Consider the following 18,340-nt stretch of genomic DNA (forward strand, 5'->3'; position numbering starts at 1 on the left):
GTTTAAGAATATCAAGCCAAATTAAGTGTTGCATACCTAACTAACAACATAAGTACTGTGACATAAAAATTGGCAAAAAAACAAAGTAATGCTTCAGAGTGTTCCTTTGAAAATTGTGCATTTAAAAAAAATGTTTTAATGTAAATATTAAAATACCAACATTAGTATTTAGTGTTCCAGATGTCATTAAAGCAACAGTCCAGACACTCTGTCAGGTTGGAAGGAGGGGAGGGAAAGACCAACCAGCTTCATTCACTTTCTTCATACTTCACTACAGCAGCAACAATCAGGTAAGTAAGTAGTAATTAATCTCCAGTTTAGGTTATAGCTCTCTCCTATTGGCTAGAACCAGTTTTACAGCAGCCAATCCCCTTGTCTCTTTTTCTGGCCAATTAGACATTCAGCAAGACTTCTGAAGAATTTTTGGGACCCTGCAATCTTGGGTGAGTTAGTTTTCCATAAATGTTCAAGTAACTGAGGCCCAAATATATTTCTTATTTATGCTTGTATGCATGCCACCCAACATGTAAATTGCAGTTTTGGGTAGCTAACATATGATTGAAACACATAAGAGAGTAAGCAATAAACCTAACAACTGTAAAAGCACAATACAAAATAGCACAAACCATGAAAGCCTTGTACTCTGGCCCTCTGGCCCTGGAGGGCATTATCAAAATCTTCTGCCTGATTAGGTGACCTACAGCCCACCCTACAATAATATCACTGTTGCTTTAACTTCCTCATATTCTCATATGAGAACTCTCATTTAGAGTCTCTCAAATTCCTGAATCTCTAAAAGCATACATGTTTTTCACATACAATGCCATCTCATCCTCCCACTTTGTCTGGCCTATTCCTTTTCAGTAAATTGTACCTTTCAATCTTTGCAAATTGCTCATGAATTACATCCCACCATGTTGAAGTAATCCCTATTAAATTGTATCTACCCTCTTATATGAGGATTTTGACATACCTCTTCAGTCACTTCTAAATGAAATACTTTTAGTGCTTGCCTGTAGTCTGCTTTTGTAAGATTTCCATTTTGCTTCTTGTCCAGTTCACGGAAATATTTTCCTAGTCCTGAAACAATACGAACTCCTCTTTTATTTAATTTTGCTCTCAGATTATCTGGAAAGGAAATTAAAAATAGTTTTTTAAAATTACGCTTTTTTTCTTAAGTACAATGATTGTTTTCAAATATGTAAAAGTGTGACATAATTGGCCTCAATATTGTCTTTCAATGATATAGTATAATAATCTGAAGAATTCTTTTCTAATCCTGCTATATGAGTATGTTACTGCAGATGCTCAGAATTTATCCTAGGATATTCTACACATAATTATCCCATTCTGACATATAACATTGCTAATATCGAAGAAAATTAACACACACTATTTTTTCTATATCAAATCATTATATTTATTACTTATAATCAAAAGGTATACTGAAATACAATTACTGTAGAATAAAGTGCAATCTAGGTTCCATGAAAATATTTTTACAGAACTCATAGACAAGAATTTCTAGTAAATGGGATATACAAACCTTGAATATTCCTCAAAGTATTCTTATCATCTTCCTCCTTGATAGGATGTTCCTCATTTTCCACATTATAGGTCCTATAATATATGCATTCATTAAGCAGTCACAAATACGGAAAGTTACTTTCACAGATACAAATATTTAACTATCATAACCTATATATAAATTAGGAAAAACAGACTTTCTGATTTGTAAAATATTTTTATGTATTTATAATAACTAAGAATTTTGAAATAAACTTATTCTAAAGTACTAAGATTAACTTCCCAAAAGTAACAAGATATGCAAATATTTTATGCATGAAAACATGCAGGCAGTAAAGGCAAAGTAGATAGATTGATAAATGCAACAAAGAGACATCTATATTTACTCCTGAAAGGTGGGACAGCTTGCAAAATACAGACTCTTCTTTAAGGGTTATTTGCTTCCCCACTGCATGTGATTACTGTATTAAAACCCCCTCAGCTTGAACAAGGAACAGCCTAGATTGATGGTTTATATAATGGAGTACAGGCCCTTTACTGAATTTTACTGAAGCTACATGATAACCAGATTAGCACACATGTGAAACAGTCCAGTACAGTAATTTCACCTTATCAAAAGTGATAAATCCAAATTTTTGAGTATTTAAAACAGTTCAGAAATATTCTGTTTCTTAAAGAATAAAAAAACTCCATGTAGCAAACTCTTAGCTAGTTCACACTATCCTAATCCTGAGAATAACATAAAATACTCTCTTTGGGTATGTTTTCTAGTCAGGGATAATGGAAGGCATAAGAGAGCAAGGGGATTAATTTGTCTTAATAGACTTGAAATCTTACTGCATGACAGCATCAAAGCTATGTTACATTTTGCATTATATTAGGCTTCATATCAAAGCCAGGTCCAGGTCCTTGATTTGTGCCTTTGGTGTTTCATTGTTTGTTTGTTTATTCTGGCAGGCATTTCTGGCTTTGCCGGCAATAGTGCTAGGCAGTAACAACAGCCCTTCACTAGTACCAAGGTAGCCTGGAACTGCTGTCAATTTTCCACACTGCCTTAGAGGGATATTAATTTGTGAATACTATAGGAAGTTAAAGTGGCAGCTAATCACAGCCATATAGAGCTCCAGATCAGAAAAAAATGACAGTAAATGGGGCTTCAGTCAGACATAATCTAAAAACTTTTAATGAATCCATTAAATCTGCAAAAGCACAAAAACCACACTGTGCCTTTTAATCAGTAGTACTAGGAATATCCCATTAGAAAGAACATGGTTTAGTATTATCTACCTCTCTCCATCTTATCACATTTCACTTTAGTAGCCACAATCTCTACAATCTGTTTCTGAGCTTTCTTTTAACAGCAGACCCACAAAGAGATACTTGCAATCACCCATTCAAGATGTGTCACACCATGTCTAGCTGAGGCCACATCCATCTTCTTTATCTTTACTTCCTGGAGATCCATAGTATTCCAGGGATGTTTCTTTGATAGACTGATTAGCAGATTAGCAAAACACCCAGCCAACATCCATCTTACATTAATCTTTACTATTCTTGCTTCTACTTACTGGCCTGATTCATACATTGTCTAATTATGGATTATTGAACAAGGCACAATAGGATAGGTACATACAACATGCAAATATACTAAGCCAAAAAATATGACTTACAACTCATAATGGCTAGATTCATAAAACATGCCAAGGCAAAGCCAAACAAACTACATTATACCTCAAAGTGATGTGTTATCTTAGTTGCTGTATCCTCTAATTTGCTATGTTAAGAGATTATAGCATATTGTCTTTCTCACCACAAATAACTTCCATTGATTTATTTCTAATCTCTTACACTTACAGTGGGGCAAAAAAGTATTTAGTCAGCCACCAATTGTGAAAGTTCTCCCACTTAAAAAGATGAGAGAGGTCTGTAATTTTCATCATAGGTATACCTCAACTATGAGAGACAAAATGGGGAAAAAAATCCAGAAAATCACATTGTCTGATTTTTAAAGGATTTATTTGCCAATCATGGTGGAAAATAAGTATTTGGTCACCTACAAACAAGCAAGATGTCTGGCTCTCACAGACCTGTACCTACTTCTTTAAGAGGCTCCTCTGTCCTCCACTCATTACCTGTAGTAATGGCCCCTGTTTGACCTTGTTATCAGTATAAAAAACACCTGTCCACAACCTCAAACAGTCACACTCCAAACTCCACTATGGCCAACACCAAAGAGCTGTTGAAGGACACCAGAAACAAAATTGTAGACCTGCACCAGGCTGGGAAGACTGAATCTGCAATAGGCAAGCAGCTTGGTGTGAAGAAATCAACTGTGGGAGCAATAATTAGAAAATGGAAGACATACAAGACCACTGATAATCTCCCTCGATCTGGGGCTCCATGCAAGATCTTACCCTGTGGGGTCAAAATGATCACAAGAACAGTGAGCAAAAATCCCAGAACCACACAGGGGGACCTAGTGAATGACCTGCAGAGAGCTGGGACCAAAGTAACAAAGGCTACCATCAGTAACACACTACGCCGCCAGGGACTCAAATCCTGCAGTGCCAGCCCTGTCCCCCTGCTTAAGCCAGTACATGTCCGGGCCAGTCTGAAGTTTGCTAGAGAGCATTTGGATGATCCAGAAGAGGATTGGGAGAATGTCATATGGTCAGATGAAACCAAAGTAGAACGTTTTGGTCTAAACTGAACTCGTTGTGTTTGGAGGAGAGAGAATGCTGAGTTGCATCCAAAGAACACCATACCTACTGTGAAGCATGGGGGTGGAAACATCATGCTTTGGGGCTGTTTTTCTGCAAAGGGACCAGGACGACTGATCCGTGTAAAGGAAAGAATGAATGGGGCCATGTATCGTGAGATTTTGAGTGAACACCTCCTTCCAGCAGCAAGGGCATTGAAGATGAAACGTGGCTGGGTCTTTCAGCATGACAATGATCCCAAGCACACCGCCGGGCAACGAAGGAATGGCTTCGTAAGAAGCATTTGAAGGTCCTGGAGTGGCCTAGCCAGTCTCCAGATCTCAACCCCATGGAAAACCTTTGGAGGGAGTTGAAAGTCCATGTTGCCCAGCGACAGCCCCAAAACATCACTGCTCTAGAGGAGATCTGCATGGAGGAATGGGCCAAAATACCAGCAACGATGTGTGAAAACCTTGTGAAGATTTACAGAAAACGTTTGACCTCTGTCATTGCCAACAAAGGATATATAACAAAGTATTGAGATGAACTTTTGATATTGACCAAATACTTATTTTCCACCATGATTTGCAAATAAATTCTTTAAAATTCAGACAATGTGATTTTCTGGATTTTTTTCCCCATTTTGTCTCTCATAGTTGAGGTATACCTATGATGAAAATTACAGGCCTCTCTCATCTTTTTAAGTGGGAGAACTTGCACAATTGGTGGCTGACTAAATACTTTTTTGCCCCACTGTATTAGACTATCGGTAAAGTTCTAGAAAGAGCAACAAGAATCAGAGAGAGGTATAAGATATCCATTACAGTGAAAAGCTGGCAATTATTTTCCTCTATTTTCAAGTTTCCCTTTATGAACAATAACATAATTGCCAATTAATTCTCACAATTGAAATGAAACTATATATTAAACCAGCCTTCAATAATCAAGTTAAAAAAAATTAAGATGCCAGTTTGTACTGTATGATATCTCCCTTCAAACAAGTTCAAAATTGTACTTATACATTTTTTCTGTGCTCTGGAGGATTTTCTGTCTTCTACAAACATTGGTGTTACAAACTTGAGTTTCAGAATCCAGTCATATCTTAACATTCTACTATATGTACCTCTAATCAGATATTAACATTTATGCTGGAGAAATACAAACAAACCCTCAAACCAATAGATAATATAAATCTTTTTTGGTGAACGCAAAGGATTTATGAGCAGATAGTCTAACTTCACTTACTTCAGAAAAGTTCTAGCCATTTCATCGATATTTGTGACCCGGATTATAAACAATGGTTTATGCTTAATACTTTCAGGAAGGCCAGGATGATGAAGGCTCAAAAAAGTTAGGTCTGCTCCCTGTAAGCAATAATATAAGAGTCATTTAAAGGACATTCTATTTTTAGTCTATTCCACAAAATATCCCTACAAACTTAAATAGGTGAACTATTTCAAATATATCTTACTTTGAGAAACTAGAAAGCACAAAGATGCAATACCAGACAAAATCTTCTATGTTATCATCCAGTTTTCTCCAAGGTCACTAACCTCAATGGCCAGTATTTACCTACAGTTCTTCTTCAGTTGTCTTATCTTTTCTGCTGCACACCTGCCCAAGTATACATGAATATTTTGCTCATTCTCCCTTAATTCCAAATGGTCTCCTCTAAGTAAGCCACTCTTCCCTCACAATGCTCTCATTTACTAAAAGAACACAGTGTTGAGCTTCAGGGTTCATAGACCATGGTCGCTGAAGCTCAACACTGCCCAAAAGATACTGGCCATGAAAGCCTACACCAGTAAATTCCTCAGTCTTAAGATGTTACAGTACATGTTTTTTTGATTCTCAACACTGTGATAAAAATTTGTTTTATGTTTTACTAAATTAAGTAAGCATTAATCACTTTAAGAAGCAATGCAATCGTAATCAATTAATCAGAAAACACAAGTTAATCTTTTCACAAACTTCCTCTGTCTGCCCTCTTGTGGCAAAGAGAAGATATGTAGCCCTGAAACAATAAAAAGACAAGTAATTTTTTCCCAGCTTGCAACTAAAGAATTAGAGTAAGATCTTTCTGAACGTTGCTTTGGTTATTGATCTGAATAATGTTATCAAAATAAATGTCTATCCGCATTCCATGAGTATCTTAAATCATGATTGGAAAAATAGGTCAAATTTATAATCCATCTCACAGTGAACACTCAATATATATATATATAAAAAAATGAATGCAACAATTGAAAATAAGATATCATTACCTACTAATTACTGAGAACTTAATCTTGAATCAGCCCACAATGTTCTGGTGAGCCCTGCCTATTTTCCCTGAAGCAAATTTGATTAGCTGTTAGTAGCAGGGAAAAGATCTGTTCTAGCACTGGCATGGTGGATTTTGGTCAGGTCAGGATAATTAAAAAAGGGGGTTTTAACCTGTTCCTATCCAATGATTTGAAACAGAATCACTAGAAGGCAAGGGATTATTTGCAACATTTCCATATTGTCAAGTCCATCACACTCTTCTTAGCCCCTGTTTAAAGGGAAGGAGCATAATCTTTCCTTAGTGTGAAGAAGCTTTTGTGCTCCTCCATTCCAGCTCAAAAGGCCTCTGAAAACAAGACTGCACCAGCTATATGCAGGGCAATTCAAACTTTTAAAAGGTATTTTCTCCCCTTACTCCAGCAAAAACAGTCTATCTCTCTCCACCCTCCAGGGCCAGCTGATATGTGCATATACCTGCATGGCTCACACCCTCTATCTAGCAAGAAATGCAGCTCCTAGACCCAAAAAGTTGCTCATACTTTCCTCTTATCCGAACTTACAGTACTTACAACATAGAAATCATTAAGACTGTATGGTTTTCCTTTTCTTTGTCCACGCTGATGCATATAAATACCCTTCAAAATGAATGGTAGAGCATTTGTTCTGCATGAAATTAAAACAAAAACCTTGAAGTGATTTTAAGAAGTACTAATGGCTAAATAAAATTCCGAGCAGACTCTTACATATTTATTTATATATCAAATTTGCCACTGTCTATCTTGTTGAAACAACTCTGGGCGGTTTACAAAATGGTTAAAATCAATTAAAATCACAATATACAATAGTTTTAAATAAATAGCAAATAAATAGATCCAAGGATAGATGTTAACATTGGCAGACACTCAGGGAGCATCATCAAGCCGCCAGCCACCCCCAGGATTGGGTAAGATTGTTGTCACCCCACGCAAGCTGGCAGAGCCAGGTCTTTAATCCTTTCTGGAAAGCCAGGAGGGTAGGAGCCTGCCGCATCTCTGGGGGGAGAATATTCCAAAGGGTGGGGGCAACAGCAGAGAAGGCTCTCCTCCTGGGCCCCACCAGCCGATATACATACCTATTTTTACCAAATTGTCGATATTCATATATAGTTAAAGATTTGTCATATGCAAAGTAAAATCCAATCAGTTCTCGACAAGCATCACGTCCATTTCTATAATGGAAAAAAAACTTATTAGATTTCTTAAAAAATAAAAATGAATCCTTGACAGACAGAAAGAACATTCTATTTTAAGTAAATTTCATGTTATGTTAGTTTGTGTAATATACATTTAACCATGAATGTTTTCTTCTGCTGAGAGTTCTCCACTAACCCTGATCAGAATGTGAGTATTGGGGCAAGCATATTACTTCCAAGCAGGCCCACTATGTATGAGTGCTCTATCCAGTTAACAGGTCTAAGGACCAAATATAAAATATTTTAGTATTTAAGGTAAACATAATTTTGACCAGCAATTGCTGCAAGAGATCACTCTGCAGAATGATACTTTAGTTAGGACTATGACATGAGGGGGAAAGATTAATACAATGTGTGATTGTGTTCACAAGAACCACAAAAAAATCAATTAAAGGATACTGATGACCAAATACCATTTACTACTTTATCCCTACTACGTACTGAGGGAAGTCTGCATTTTATCATCAATCTAGCACCTGATTATGATTCCATAAAATGTGCATACAGCAGATCACCATAAGGTATAAATAACACTGGATGAAAATCAAATGTAAACTGTAATATTGCTATGCTATTTTATTAGAAAGTAATTGGACTAAGATATGGTTATGGAAGTAGCATGCTCAGTTACTTTCAAAATAAGAAAAAATAGTTTAAAAATTGTTGTAGGCATACCTCGATATTAATCTACCATCAAATCGTAATTTGTTAGAAAGCATATTTTCAGTCAATGTTGACCTAGTCTTAATTCTGTAAGAAGAATATATAGTATTATGTTCTATGCAAGTAAAACAAGACATTTTGCATGCCAACTGCTTGTAAAATAGACATGTTCATGAATTATGAGTAGAGTTATCGTGAAAAGATAGGGCATAGATAAAATGTAAATGCTGATTACTACCACTACAAATAAGCTTACAATATTTACAAGATTACATATTTCACTGGAAATATAGAATTATGTATATTTTCACTGCTTATGAGTGATATGTTCAGGAATCTGAAGCCTTTTGAAGGCTCTCTAGCAGACATCAATACTAAGAAAAGTCTTACTAATGATTCAAACCATGTACTGCAGTACCCCCAGCAGTAAAGTTAAACTGGTTATTTTACCTATTTATTAAAACGTGAGTGCATATGTACATGCATATAATTTCAATTAATATTTTCAATAACATAAAAGTGATATTTGTACAAAATTAATTACAGCAGTCAATATGTTCCTAAAACTTTTTAGGAAAGCTAGTTCTTGGCTGCATGAACAGAGCTAGGCACACAGTTTGATGGACATGTGGGAGACATTACACAACTATTAAACATTAACATTAAACTACTACTCTAAGTTTGCTTAGAAGCAAATACCATTCAGTGTAGCCAGAAAAAAACTGATGGAATTTATTTATTTATTCCAATTTATATCACTGCCCATCCCAAACTCATGACTCTGGGCACCTAACAATTATTCAAATAGCAAAAAACAAAACAAAACATAAAAGCAATGAAAACAACAACATACATGCAATCTACACCCAAAGTGAAAACAAACCACCAACACAAATCAGCACAACCACTGTATGGATTCCACCACACATTCAGATCCCCAGGCCCAGTGACAATATATCTGAAACACTATCCCTGATTATCTCTTTTGGAAAAAATCACATACTTCAAACAGAGATTCAAAGAGAGCATATTAAATTTATCTACTGTAGATGGAATTAAATTATGAATTATACTGGCCAACAACATGGCTATTACATGGTCATCCAGGAACAACAGCAGATCCAGAAATACTTCTAAGCTATGTGCCTACTTAAGGGGGGACTGCAATTTTATAAAAAAATAGATTGAACATAGCAGAGCAGTTGGATCAGACTAATGGTCTATTTAATTCCTGTATCCAGTTTCCAACCATGATTAATGTATTTCGAACCATGACTAATTAGATATTAATCGGAAGCACTATTCTGTGCTTTTTCAGAACAATTGGTATTTAAAAGCATGCTACTTTGATGTCACATGATTAGTAGCCATTTGACAGTCTTATCGTCTTTGAATTTATGTTAAGTTAGAATCCATCACCTCATAATGTGGCAGCTAATTTCATAGATGAACTTCTGAACTATTCATGTGAAGTATATCATTTTGACTATGCAGGTCTTCCAACATTCAGTATGACTGGGTGACCCCAGATTCTAGTAGCAGAAGAATGGGGGGGGGGAATTGGGGATCCTGTTATCTATTTAATTTCATCATAACAATGTTTAATTTTATAAATCTCTATCAGGTCTTCTTTATTTGCTATTTTTAATTACAAAATCAATTAGATCCTGGATTAATGTAATTAAATACTCCAAAACAACAGTAGTTCTTTTACAAATGAATTGCATAAAGGACATGAGCTACAAATAATAAAACAAATAATCATAGGCCTTATTGGCTCATGGGAGGAATAGTACTGTAATTTATTTAAATTTCTATCCTGTCTATATAATGGTGAGCAGTGCACTATATAAGTGTAATTTAAACATATAGTGAAATGCAGGAAAGTTTTAAAAAGAGGTAAAACCCATTGCCAGACAAACATTATTATACAAATAGATTTTACTTTAAAAAATATAGAAATTATTGGTTTTCCTTTATAAAGAATCAAGATATTTAGGTACACAATCTAAAATCAGTGAAAGCTTCATAATGAAATAGTTTTGAGGACATTACTCATAAAGTAATATAGTGTAACAGTTCTTACTTTGTTTCATGTAATGTTCTTTTTCTAAAGCGTAGAGGTGCGGTGCTTAATCCTGGAAGAACAGGATCCATCTTGTAAGTATCTGAATTTCCATTTTGTTCTGGATCACTTATCACAGCTCTAAAAAAATATGGAACTGGTTTTATCAAATTAAGATACAGACCTATTTCATGTCTTATTTCAAGATTTTTAAACTATTCATCTTTACAGGTTAAAGGAGTGCTATACAATCATAGAAATATTAATAAAATTACCACCAATACTTTTCACATAACATAAAAGTGCTAAAATTGTACTATGTAAATTGCAAGTTTTCTAGATTGTACTGATAGGAGTATAAATATACTGGGTATTTATTATCATCTTTGGTGGTAATACCCGAGTATTTTGTGATTTTGGACAAACATTTTTGGGGAAAAAATGGGTAAATCCTAGATACAATTTCTACTGCCTTATAAATTAAGTCCACATAAGAAATTGATTAGATTCTTACAGCTTCTAGGTTTGTTACTGCAAAATGCTGGAAAACCAACACGTATCTTTTGTTGGATCAGTGATATTTAAAAGAGTGAAAAATTGCTTTGGCTTTAAAATATACACATCAAAGGGCTTTGATAAACTCTACAATGAATAATAAATTCATTCAATTTTTTTCACCAGCCATGAGTTATTAATATTTTTATAATAGATTATCTCTAACAAATGTCTATATAACTCAGACATTACTTATTCATATAAATTGTTATCTGTCTCATAAAACCTAATGTTGGAGCCCACAAAAACATGCAGTGATAGAACTGTGAGGCATTTGCACTGATTTGCTTTTGATACAGTATACAAAGGTATCCAGTACACTGTCTGATCCTAATGTATGGGATTGCTCAAATTGTGAAGTCTGAATATTTTAATAGGATGCTTGTAGCAGTCCTATCACCTGTTCTCTTGATCTCATCCATCTTGGCTCATCTGAGCTAGCCCAGGGTCGTTGGCTGGATAGATGCAGGGAGTGGTGAATCCATGAGGGAGTGGAGGCACCCACTTGGTCTTTCCACTCCTTATCCCTCCCTGGATCCAGAGGATTTGCCAATTACTGCCCAACTACAAAGACCTTCTGGGAAAGATGCTTGAAGGGATGGTAGCTGTGCAGCTGTCGATGTTCTTGGATGACACCATTAGCTCAAACCCTTTCAATCTGGGTTCAGGCCTGGTTTGGGGAAAGAATCAGCCAGTCACTCTGACAAATAACTCTTGTGAAAAAAAGACAAAGGGAGTGTGATTCTTTTGATCCTGCTTGATCTCTCAATGGCTTGTGATATCCTTCACAGAATTCTCCTGGGCTCTGGATTGGGGCACAGAAAATTATACTGGGTGGTATGTCTCTAAACTATGGAAGCTATGCTGTGTGCTATAAGAAATACTTTGGTGCCCCCAAAGCTATTTAACATCTGTATAAAGCTTCTGGGGATGTTTATTAATAGACAATACAAAAAAAAAAACAGCTTATCAGTAAATAACAATGCAAAATATTTGGAACAACTTTCTTTATTTTATTACACACTTAACTAGGATCTAAGTTATTTGCAGGACTGCTTCTTCCTAACAGCATCGGCCTAGGTCAGATAGGGTGGGCATGCTTCAGGTCCTTTCTCTTGAATGTTGCCATCTAGCAGGACCTGGGAAATGCACATTTTCTGTAGCAGGCCCTGCCCTATTGAATACTTTTCCCTCCAGAATCCAGCAGGCCCCCACATTTTTAGCCTTTCAGAAGGCCATAAAGAACTGGTTCTTCCCCCAAGTATTGGGATAGAGTGAGGCTGGAGTCTGGGGATGGTTTTATTGGATGCATTGAACAAGGATAATTCAGGCACCAAGTTCTGATTCTATTGTTTCTATTGCTTTTTGTTTTTATTGTTGTTGTGAGCCACCCAGAGTTGTGTTTTTAAGTCTTTTAAATAAATCAACAAAATAAATTAGTCACACAATTAACCAAATAATATGTAGGGAGCAATACTGTTGCCATTTAATCTTCCTTTATAACCAAATATTTGGTCTCACAATTTAACTTCACAAACCGGTCTCATATTCACTGATCCACTGAACTTTAATGCGCGGAGAACTATAAATCAGCATACAACAGATGACTTGTGGGAGGATGTACAGCAATAGAACAAATCCTCCCAACATATTTAACATCTTCTTTGCTTCCCCCCCCCGCCCATCTTTTTGCTGCTCAGCTACTATAATGACTATAACTACTTCTTGTGCCTGGAAGCATGATTCTCTGCTCCTTCAAAGACTGGGTTCACATATTTCCTTAAATAAGAATGTCATTTGTTTAGGTTTGACTTTGTATATCAAGTAAAATCCACCATGGTTTGTAAACAATGGTTTATGGGTTAGCAGTGGTCAGTTTATTTGCTGTAAAACTCTGCATGAACATCCAGCATTTTTCCCAGCAAATCAGCTACATATGTGAAAATGACCAGAAGCAACCACAATACTATGAGAAAAAAGGGGCTACTTTAATGATTCAACGAGAAGGCTTTGTATGCATTTCTGCTTGTTGTGAATCACCTCTTTCAAAGGAAATGTACAGCCCTGCTATATATTAGTACTTCTCTAGTTAATTAATCACCATTTTATTATCTTACCTAGATAACTGATCTAACATCACTTGTTCCACTACAGTTTGTTTTTTTCTTTCTGCTGCTACTTCCTCCTGTAAAGTAACCATTAAACAGAAAAAAATACCATTTAAGTAGTTCAAAAAATATTGCTAAAAGTTCAGTAACATAGGATTTAGTGCCTTGACAATAAGCAGTAAGGATTGTTGTTTTAAAACCAAGGCAGATACAAAATGCTACCTTCTTTTAAGGTTTTACAGATAATTAACCAGAATCTTAATCTATGAAAAAAAAACCCAATCATTTTTATTGAACTGGATTTAATTTGAATAGCTGCAATATGGGCAAGCTTCATAGGAAGGAACTTCTAAAAATCATATTACTTTTGTTTCAACTGAAGTCACACTCATAATTACTTATCCTAAACTGTGACTATAATGAAATTTACTAATTATGTAGCTGCTAAAGGGTTGCACTAGGAGCAGGAAACTCAGGTCTACCCTCACACATGGAAGCCTTCTGGATGACTTTGGACCAGTCATTCTCTCTCTGCAACACCTCACCGGGCTGTTTGGGGAAAAATAGGCAAAGCATTATGCACACTGCCTTGCTTTCCTAAATGAAAGGAGGAATAAAAATCTAATAAATAAATAAATATTTCTTAGCATCTATTCAACCATCAATCCATGCATGAACATGAATACACTCACTGACATGAAACTGGTTCTATATCATCTTGATACATGTTAAACTCAGAGTTTTTACATATTTAATTAATGTTTTATATAAATACTTAATGGAAAGTAAAAATAGCAAGGAACTAAAAATATTTTCAACAGTAATACCATTTCATCTATGAACCTGATGAAAAATCAATGTGTGTGCACTTAAGCTAGAAGGGCACTATACCAAGCTGTAGCTGTGTTAAATTTGCTTATTTACATTACTTAACTATAACAGTATATGCTAATATTCTAGCACTGTAATTTATCCCATAAAACTTACAGCATCCAATTTTCTTATGCTGTGCTGCATAGCATACGGTTTGTTTGTATAACACTGCTGCAAAAGGGCTTTCTCATCAAGAACTGTGAATTCATCCACTCTTTGGTTTTCAGGCTGAAAATCATATGTGGGAATAAAACAGAGTATTTGGATGAAATTGGTGGTTCCAGTGAGTGTTATTGCTACCTCTTATTTCATTTTAATTCCTTACTGCTAAAATGTGCACAGGAAATAACCTATAAATATTTCCTATACCTAGCTTCTCCTTTTGGAATTTTTCAGAAATTCAAAAGAATATAAATACTGAGGCATTTATGAGTCCTGTGGTTATGCAGCATTTGTTTCTGCTAAAATAAATAAAAATTCATTATGTGAAACAGTCTGATTGTTATCTCTGGCATTAAAGGAATTGCTGAATATTCCCATACTAGGAAATAAACAAACAGTTTTAAATTATTATTTTAAGCCAGAAACCCCCAGGAATAGTAGAAGAGTTGCAGATTTGCACAATAGTTTTCACATGGAGATATAAAAAAGGTTCTATATATGATACTGCTGGCCGGATGCGATCTTTCCCTACCATCCAGTAGGATTTTGACCCTTAACACAGCTTATCCACCCAGGGAATATCTGGTTTTATTCTGTGGATCAGTACATTACAAATGAAGAGCAGTGTGGTATTTAGGTATGAAATATGTATTATGCCAACATATCCCTATTCCAAGAGGCTCCAAATTAAAATTATACAGAAGTTGTGAAAATGGAGGCATGGATAGGCAGGGGGTGAATACAAGATTATTTTAATTACACATACTTTAGCTTAACTGTGACAAAATTTAGGGATTAAACTTGCCATAAAAGGGAATTTTCAGAAGGGCCTTAATGAAATTGAAGAGGCGGTCACAAGGAGTTATTCTAAAAGGAATAACAGTTATTAACTGAATTAATAGCAGAAAATTGAGGAGTACAAAAAGTGGGTAAAGACTTCAGATTTTGTAGTCAGGAAGAGTAGTATTGTATATACTTGCACATAAACCAAGAATTTTAGGTGCCAAAATACCCCCCAAAAATTGGCTTTGGCTTATCTGTGGATGGACTTGTCTGCAAGTATATATGGTAGGTTTTTCCCTCAGCTTTTTTAAAGTACCCATATATCCCATATATATTGGTGGATAAGCCCATCTGTGGATAAGCTGACCCTTGATTTTTTAACCAAAATACCATGAAAATGTGCCACCCGCGGACAAGTCAATTGTGAAAATTAAAATGTACTAAAATTTTGAGAGTCAGCTTATCTGCAGGTGGTGCATTTTCCATGGTAGTTTGGTTAAAAAATTAAGGATCAACTTATCCACAGATGGGTTCATACACAAAGACATTTGGTATTTATAACGGTAGTGCAAAAGCAATTACAGAAGGGTCAAAAAGTGTTGAAAGACAGAAAGTCATGACAAAGTAAATAGCATGACTTGAAAAACTGGAAAAACAAATGGAATGAACAGTTGAAGAGGAAGAATAGGTAACTGGATTGAAGATAGGGGAAACAGTGCATATTGAGGAGGATAGAAATTAATAATGTAATGGAGAGGATCGATAATACCAAGAAAGACACCAACTAGAAGTTGGATGATCACAATCTCAGGGGCCCATTCAAAATCAGATGAGGATATTAGGATAGCCAGATACATACATAGATAAATACATGACAGAGATGGAAGAAGGCATTGAAGGAGGAGGTAAAATCTTGAACAGAAAGGCAAGAGGAAGAGGAGAAAGTAGTAGAAGAAAAGGGTAGGCATTGCATTAAATGAGGAAAAAATGTATTTGGGACCCTTAAGGTGGTATGGAGAAGAAGATGATGTCCTTTAGATGCTAATAGTGCATGACCAAGAAAGGTACATGTATAAAGGACAATGTCAGCCATCAATTATATTTTCCATAATCAGGTGTAGAAGCATATAAACAGAGACACCAAATGAAAGAAAACAGCAAGAGATGCAGATGAGAGGGAAATAGTTTAGGAGGACAGCAGGACCAATGAGTCAAGGGCTGAAAACAACATGAAGGCAAACTATAATGTACAGAAAGAAGCCAAGCAAAGAGAACAGAGGTAATGCTTTGACAAAAACCAAAAGATTTATCAACTGAACACAAAATATTGGGAGAGTAGACAGTAAGCAAATACTGAAGAAGTTTGCTTTTCTTCTGCAGAATGTCAGAGAAGCCATAACACATCCAAAAGATCAAGGAATCAACCCTAAAGAGTAAATAAGCAGCAGCAAGGTAAGATGAATTATCAGTGCACATTCTCAAATCACCAAGGGAAAAATGAGAAAGCAAATTAGCCAGGCAACCATATCCAAATTAAAATGTGAAGAAATGGAACACAGAACTGTGAAACAAAGAGGGAAACACAGTGAACTTCAAAGGGAAAAAAAAGTAGTTGAATAGGCAGATGTTGGAAAAAGCAGAATTTGGAAAAAAGGCTTAACTCCTTTATTAGTCCATAACAGAAATCTATACATTATCCTCTATATTGTCCATATTATATCTTACGTGCTACACTTGCTTTAGTGGAGCTAATCTCCCTGCAGTATTTTAGGAATAGTTGTTATGTTAGATCATGTATGAATGTTACCTTTTTTTCAGCTATCCTGCCTGGAAGTTCATGAAACTGGTTATTATTTGTTTTCTTTTTTGCAGCTCTCTGAGAATACTGTTTATATCCCTCTTTCATTTCTGCTTCATATTGCTGATATTTCAGCTTGTATGTATCTGTTGGGAGTGGCAGATTTTCTGGTATTGTTTTTTGCTCCTGTGGAAAAAGCTGAAAATAAATAATCAGAGCCATAATAATGGTATCTGATTCAATTAAATGTAACATTTAAATATTTATCAATTGTCCAACTCAAGATTGTTCAAATTAGCAGAGACGCAAGATATCCTACAAGTATCTGGAATATAGCTACTATTTAACTGCAAATCAAAAACAAAATTTTGAAAATGTAAAGTTACATTTTTTTTACTAATGGGATTTGTTTCAGAGTAGTAGAAGAAATATAAATATATTATTATCATCATCATCAATACAAAAAAGCTCATTTTGGTATAGCACACTTTAAAAATGTGTTCCATTTACTTCTTAATTTACCTCAATTTTCTTTAGATCACGTCTCCTTGCTGCCTATTCAATAAAAAGAGAAGAAAGTTCTTATTTACAGTACTCTCTCCTTTATAAATTCATTAGTTAAACTAATTAACGAAGTGTAGTATGTTATTATAATGAAGAACGAAATCAGATGTGAACTTTGTCAGAATATTAGCAATACTAACTATAAATCCTATGCATTTCTATTTAAAAATAAGCCCTATCAAACACAGGGGAATTTATTTCTAGGTAAGCATAACAGGACTATAGAGTAAAATACAATTCTAACATACTGGCTGGGATCCAGAACCAAACAGGTAGAAAGATTTCCATTCTTAAATTCTGGTATCAAAATCTAGCAATCTACGAGAAGGACAGTTGTGGACCATTTGCATTGCACCTGTTCACCCAGATGTTCTATCATAATAAATGGGTCTTTCAAATAATGGATGCTATTAACCATGCATATGAAAAGATTAATACTGTTTATGGCTAAAAGAGTTTCAGAAGTACAGTAAATAGGATTCTAAAAGTGAATATAGTACAGCCATAGCATCAATAGAGCTCCATACTGGATCAAGATCTGGATGGGGACATAAGTAGGATTTATTAAAAATTTTCATTGTATTTCAGTTATTTTCACTAGTACAAATTACCCAAGAATGGTCACTGATATTTCAAAATAAACAAATTAGGTACTCCAATACATAAAATGCTTATATAATTGTCATTATGACTCAGGAATTTGAAACCATGAGAGCACTAAGTAGAGTATAAATTGAATGTATCCTATTTATCTTAAGACCATGACAGATCTCACAACTGCAATGGAATCTGTCTTTGGTTTTCTCACCTGTCTGTTCTTTAATTTTTATTATCTCATCTGCTTAGGAATTCTGAAAACTTATGCATTATTTTGTGATCATTTAACTCTGTTGACTGTATTTTATCTATGTTTCCTAAAAAATAAATGCTAATAATTTAAACTAAACTGATTTAGTTGAGTCACATGCATTTAGATGAGATTTGTTTCTACAAGAGTCATCATGCTTGAAAAAACTTCCATCAATAAACTAACTTGTTTACTAACTT

At 35.1% G+C, this 18,340-nt stretch overlaps 1 protein-coding gene and 1 long non-coding RNA gene across 5 annotated transcripts in view; one reads left to right on the forward strand and one right to left on the reverse strand.

Moving 5' to 3' along the window:
- CAPS2 (calcyphosine 2) overlaps positions 1-18,340 on the reverse strand; it is a 47,336-nt gene that overhangs the window by 21,059 nt on the left and 7,937 nt on the right. For 2 of the 4 annotated variants that reach the window (XM_088141825.1, XM_007440007.4), the window contains exons 6-16: positions 17,252-17,284; positions 16,739-16,927; positions 14,101-14,214; positions 13,123-13,190; positions 10,472-10,591; positions 8,398-8,472; positions 7,603-7,698; positions 7,061-7,154; positions 5,472-5,590; positions 1,547-1,620; positions 974-1,128 (exon numbers count right to left, since the gene is read on the reverse strand). In XM_088141825.1, the coding sequence (XP_087997951.1) occupies positions 974-1,128; positions 1,547-1,620; positions 5,472-5,590; positions 7,061-7,154; positions 7,603-7,698; positions 8,398-8,472; positions 10,472-10,591; positions 13,123-13,190; positions 14,101-14,214; positions 16,739-16,927; positions 17,252-17,284 (1,137 nt within the window). The remainder of the gene's footprint in view (positions 1-973; positions 1,129-1,546; positions 1,621-5,471; positions 5,591-7,060; positions 7,155-7,602; positions 7,699-8,397; positions 8,473-10,471; positions 10,592-13,122; positions 13,191-14,100; positions 14,215-16,738; positions 16,928-17,251; positions 17,285-18,340) is intronic. The other 2 variants (XM_088141824.1, XM_088141826.1) reach the window with 2 other exon arrangements.
- On the forward strand, positions 3-18,333 carry LOC148215913 (uncharacterized). Its single transcript, XR_015796416.1, has 5 exons — positions 3-290; positions 397-443; positions 10,502-10,545; positions 16,312-16,383; positions 16,804-18,333. It is a non-coding gene; the product is annotated as an uncharacterized LOC148215913 (long non-coding RNA).

The sequence above is a fragment of the Python bivittatus genome, unplaced genomic scaffold, assembly GCF_059951505.1.
Source record: "Python bivittatus isolate LINGU-HERP-01145 unplaced genomic scaffold, Pbiv_v1 ctg000330_np1212, whole genome shotgun sequence".
Classification (NCBI taxonomy): domain Eukaryota; kingdom Metazoa; phylum Chordata; class Lepidosauria; order Squamata; family Pythonidae; genus Python; species Python bivittatus.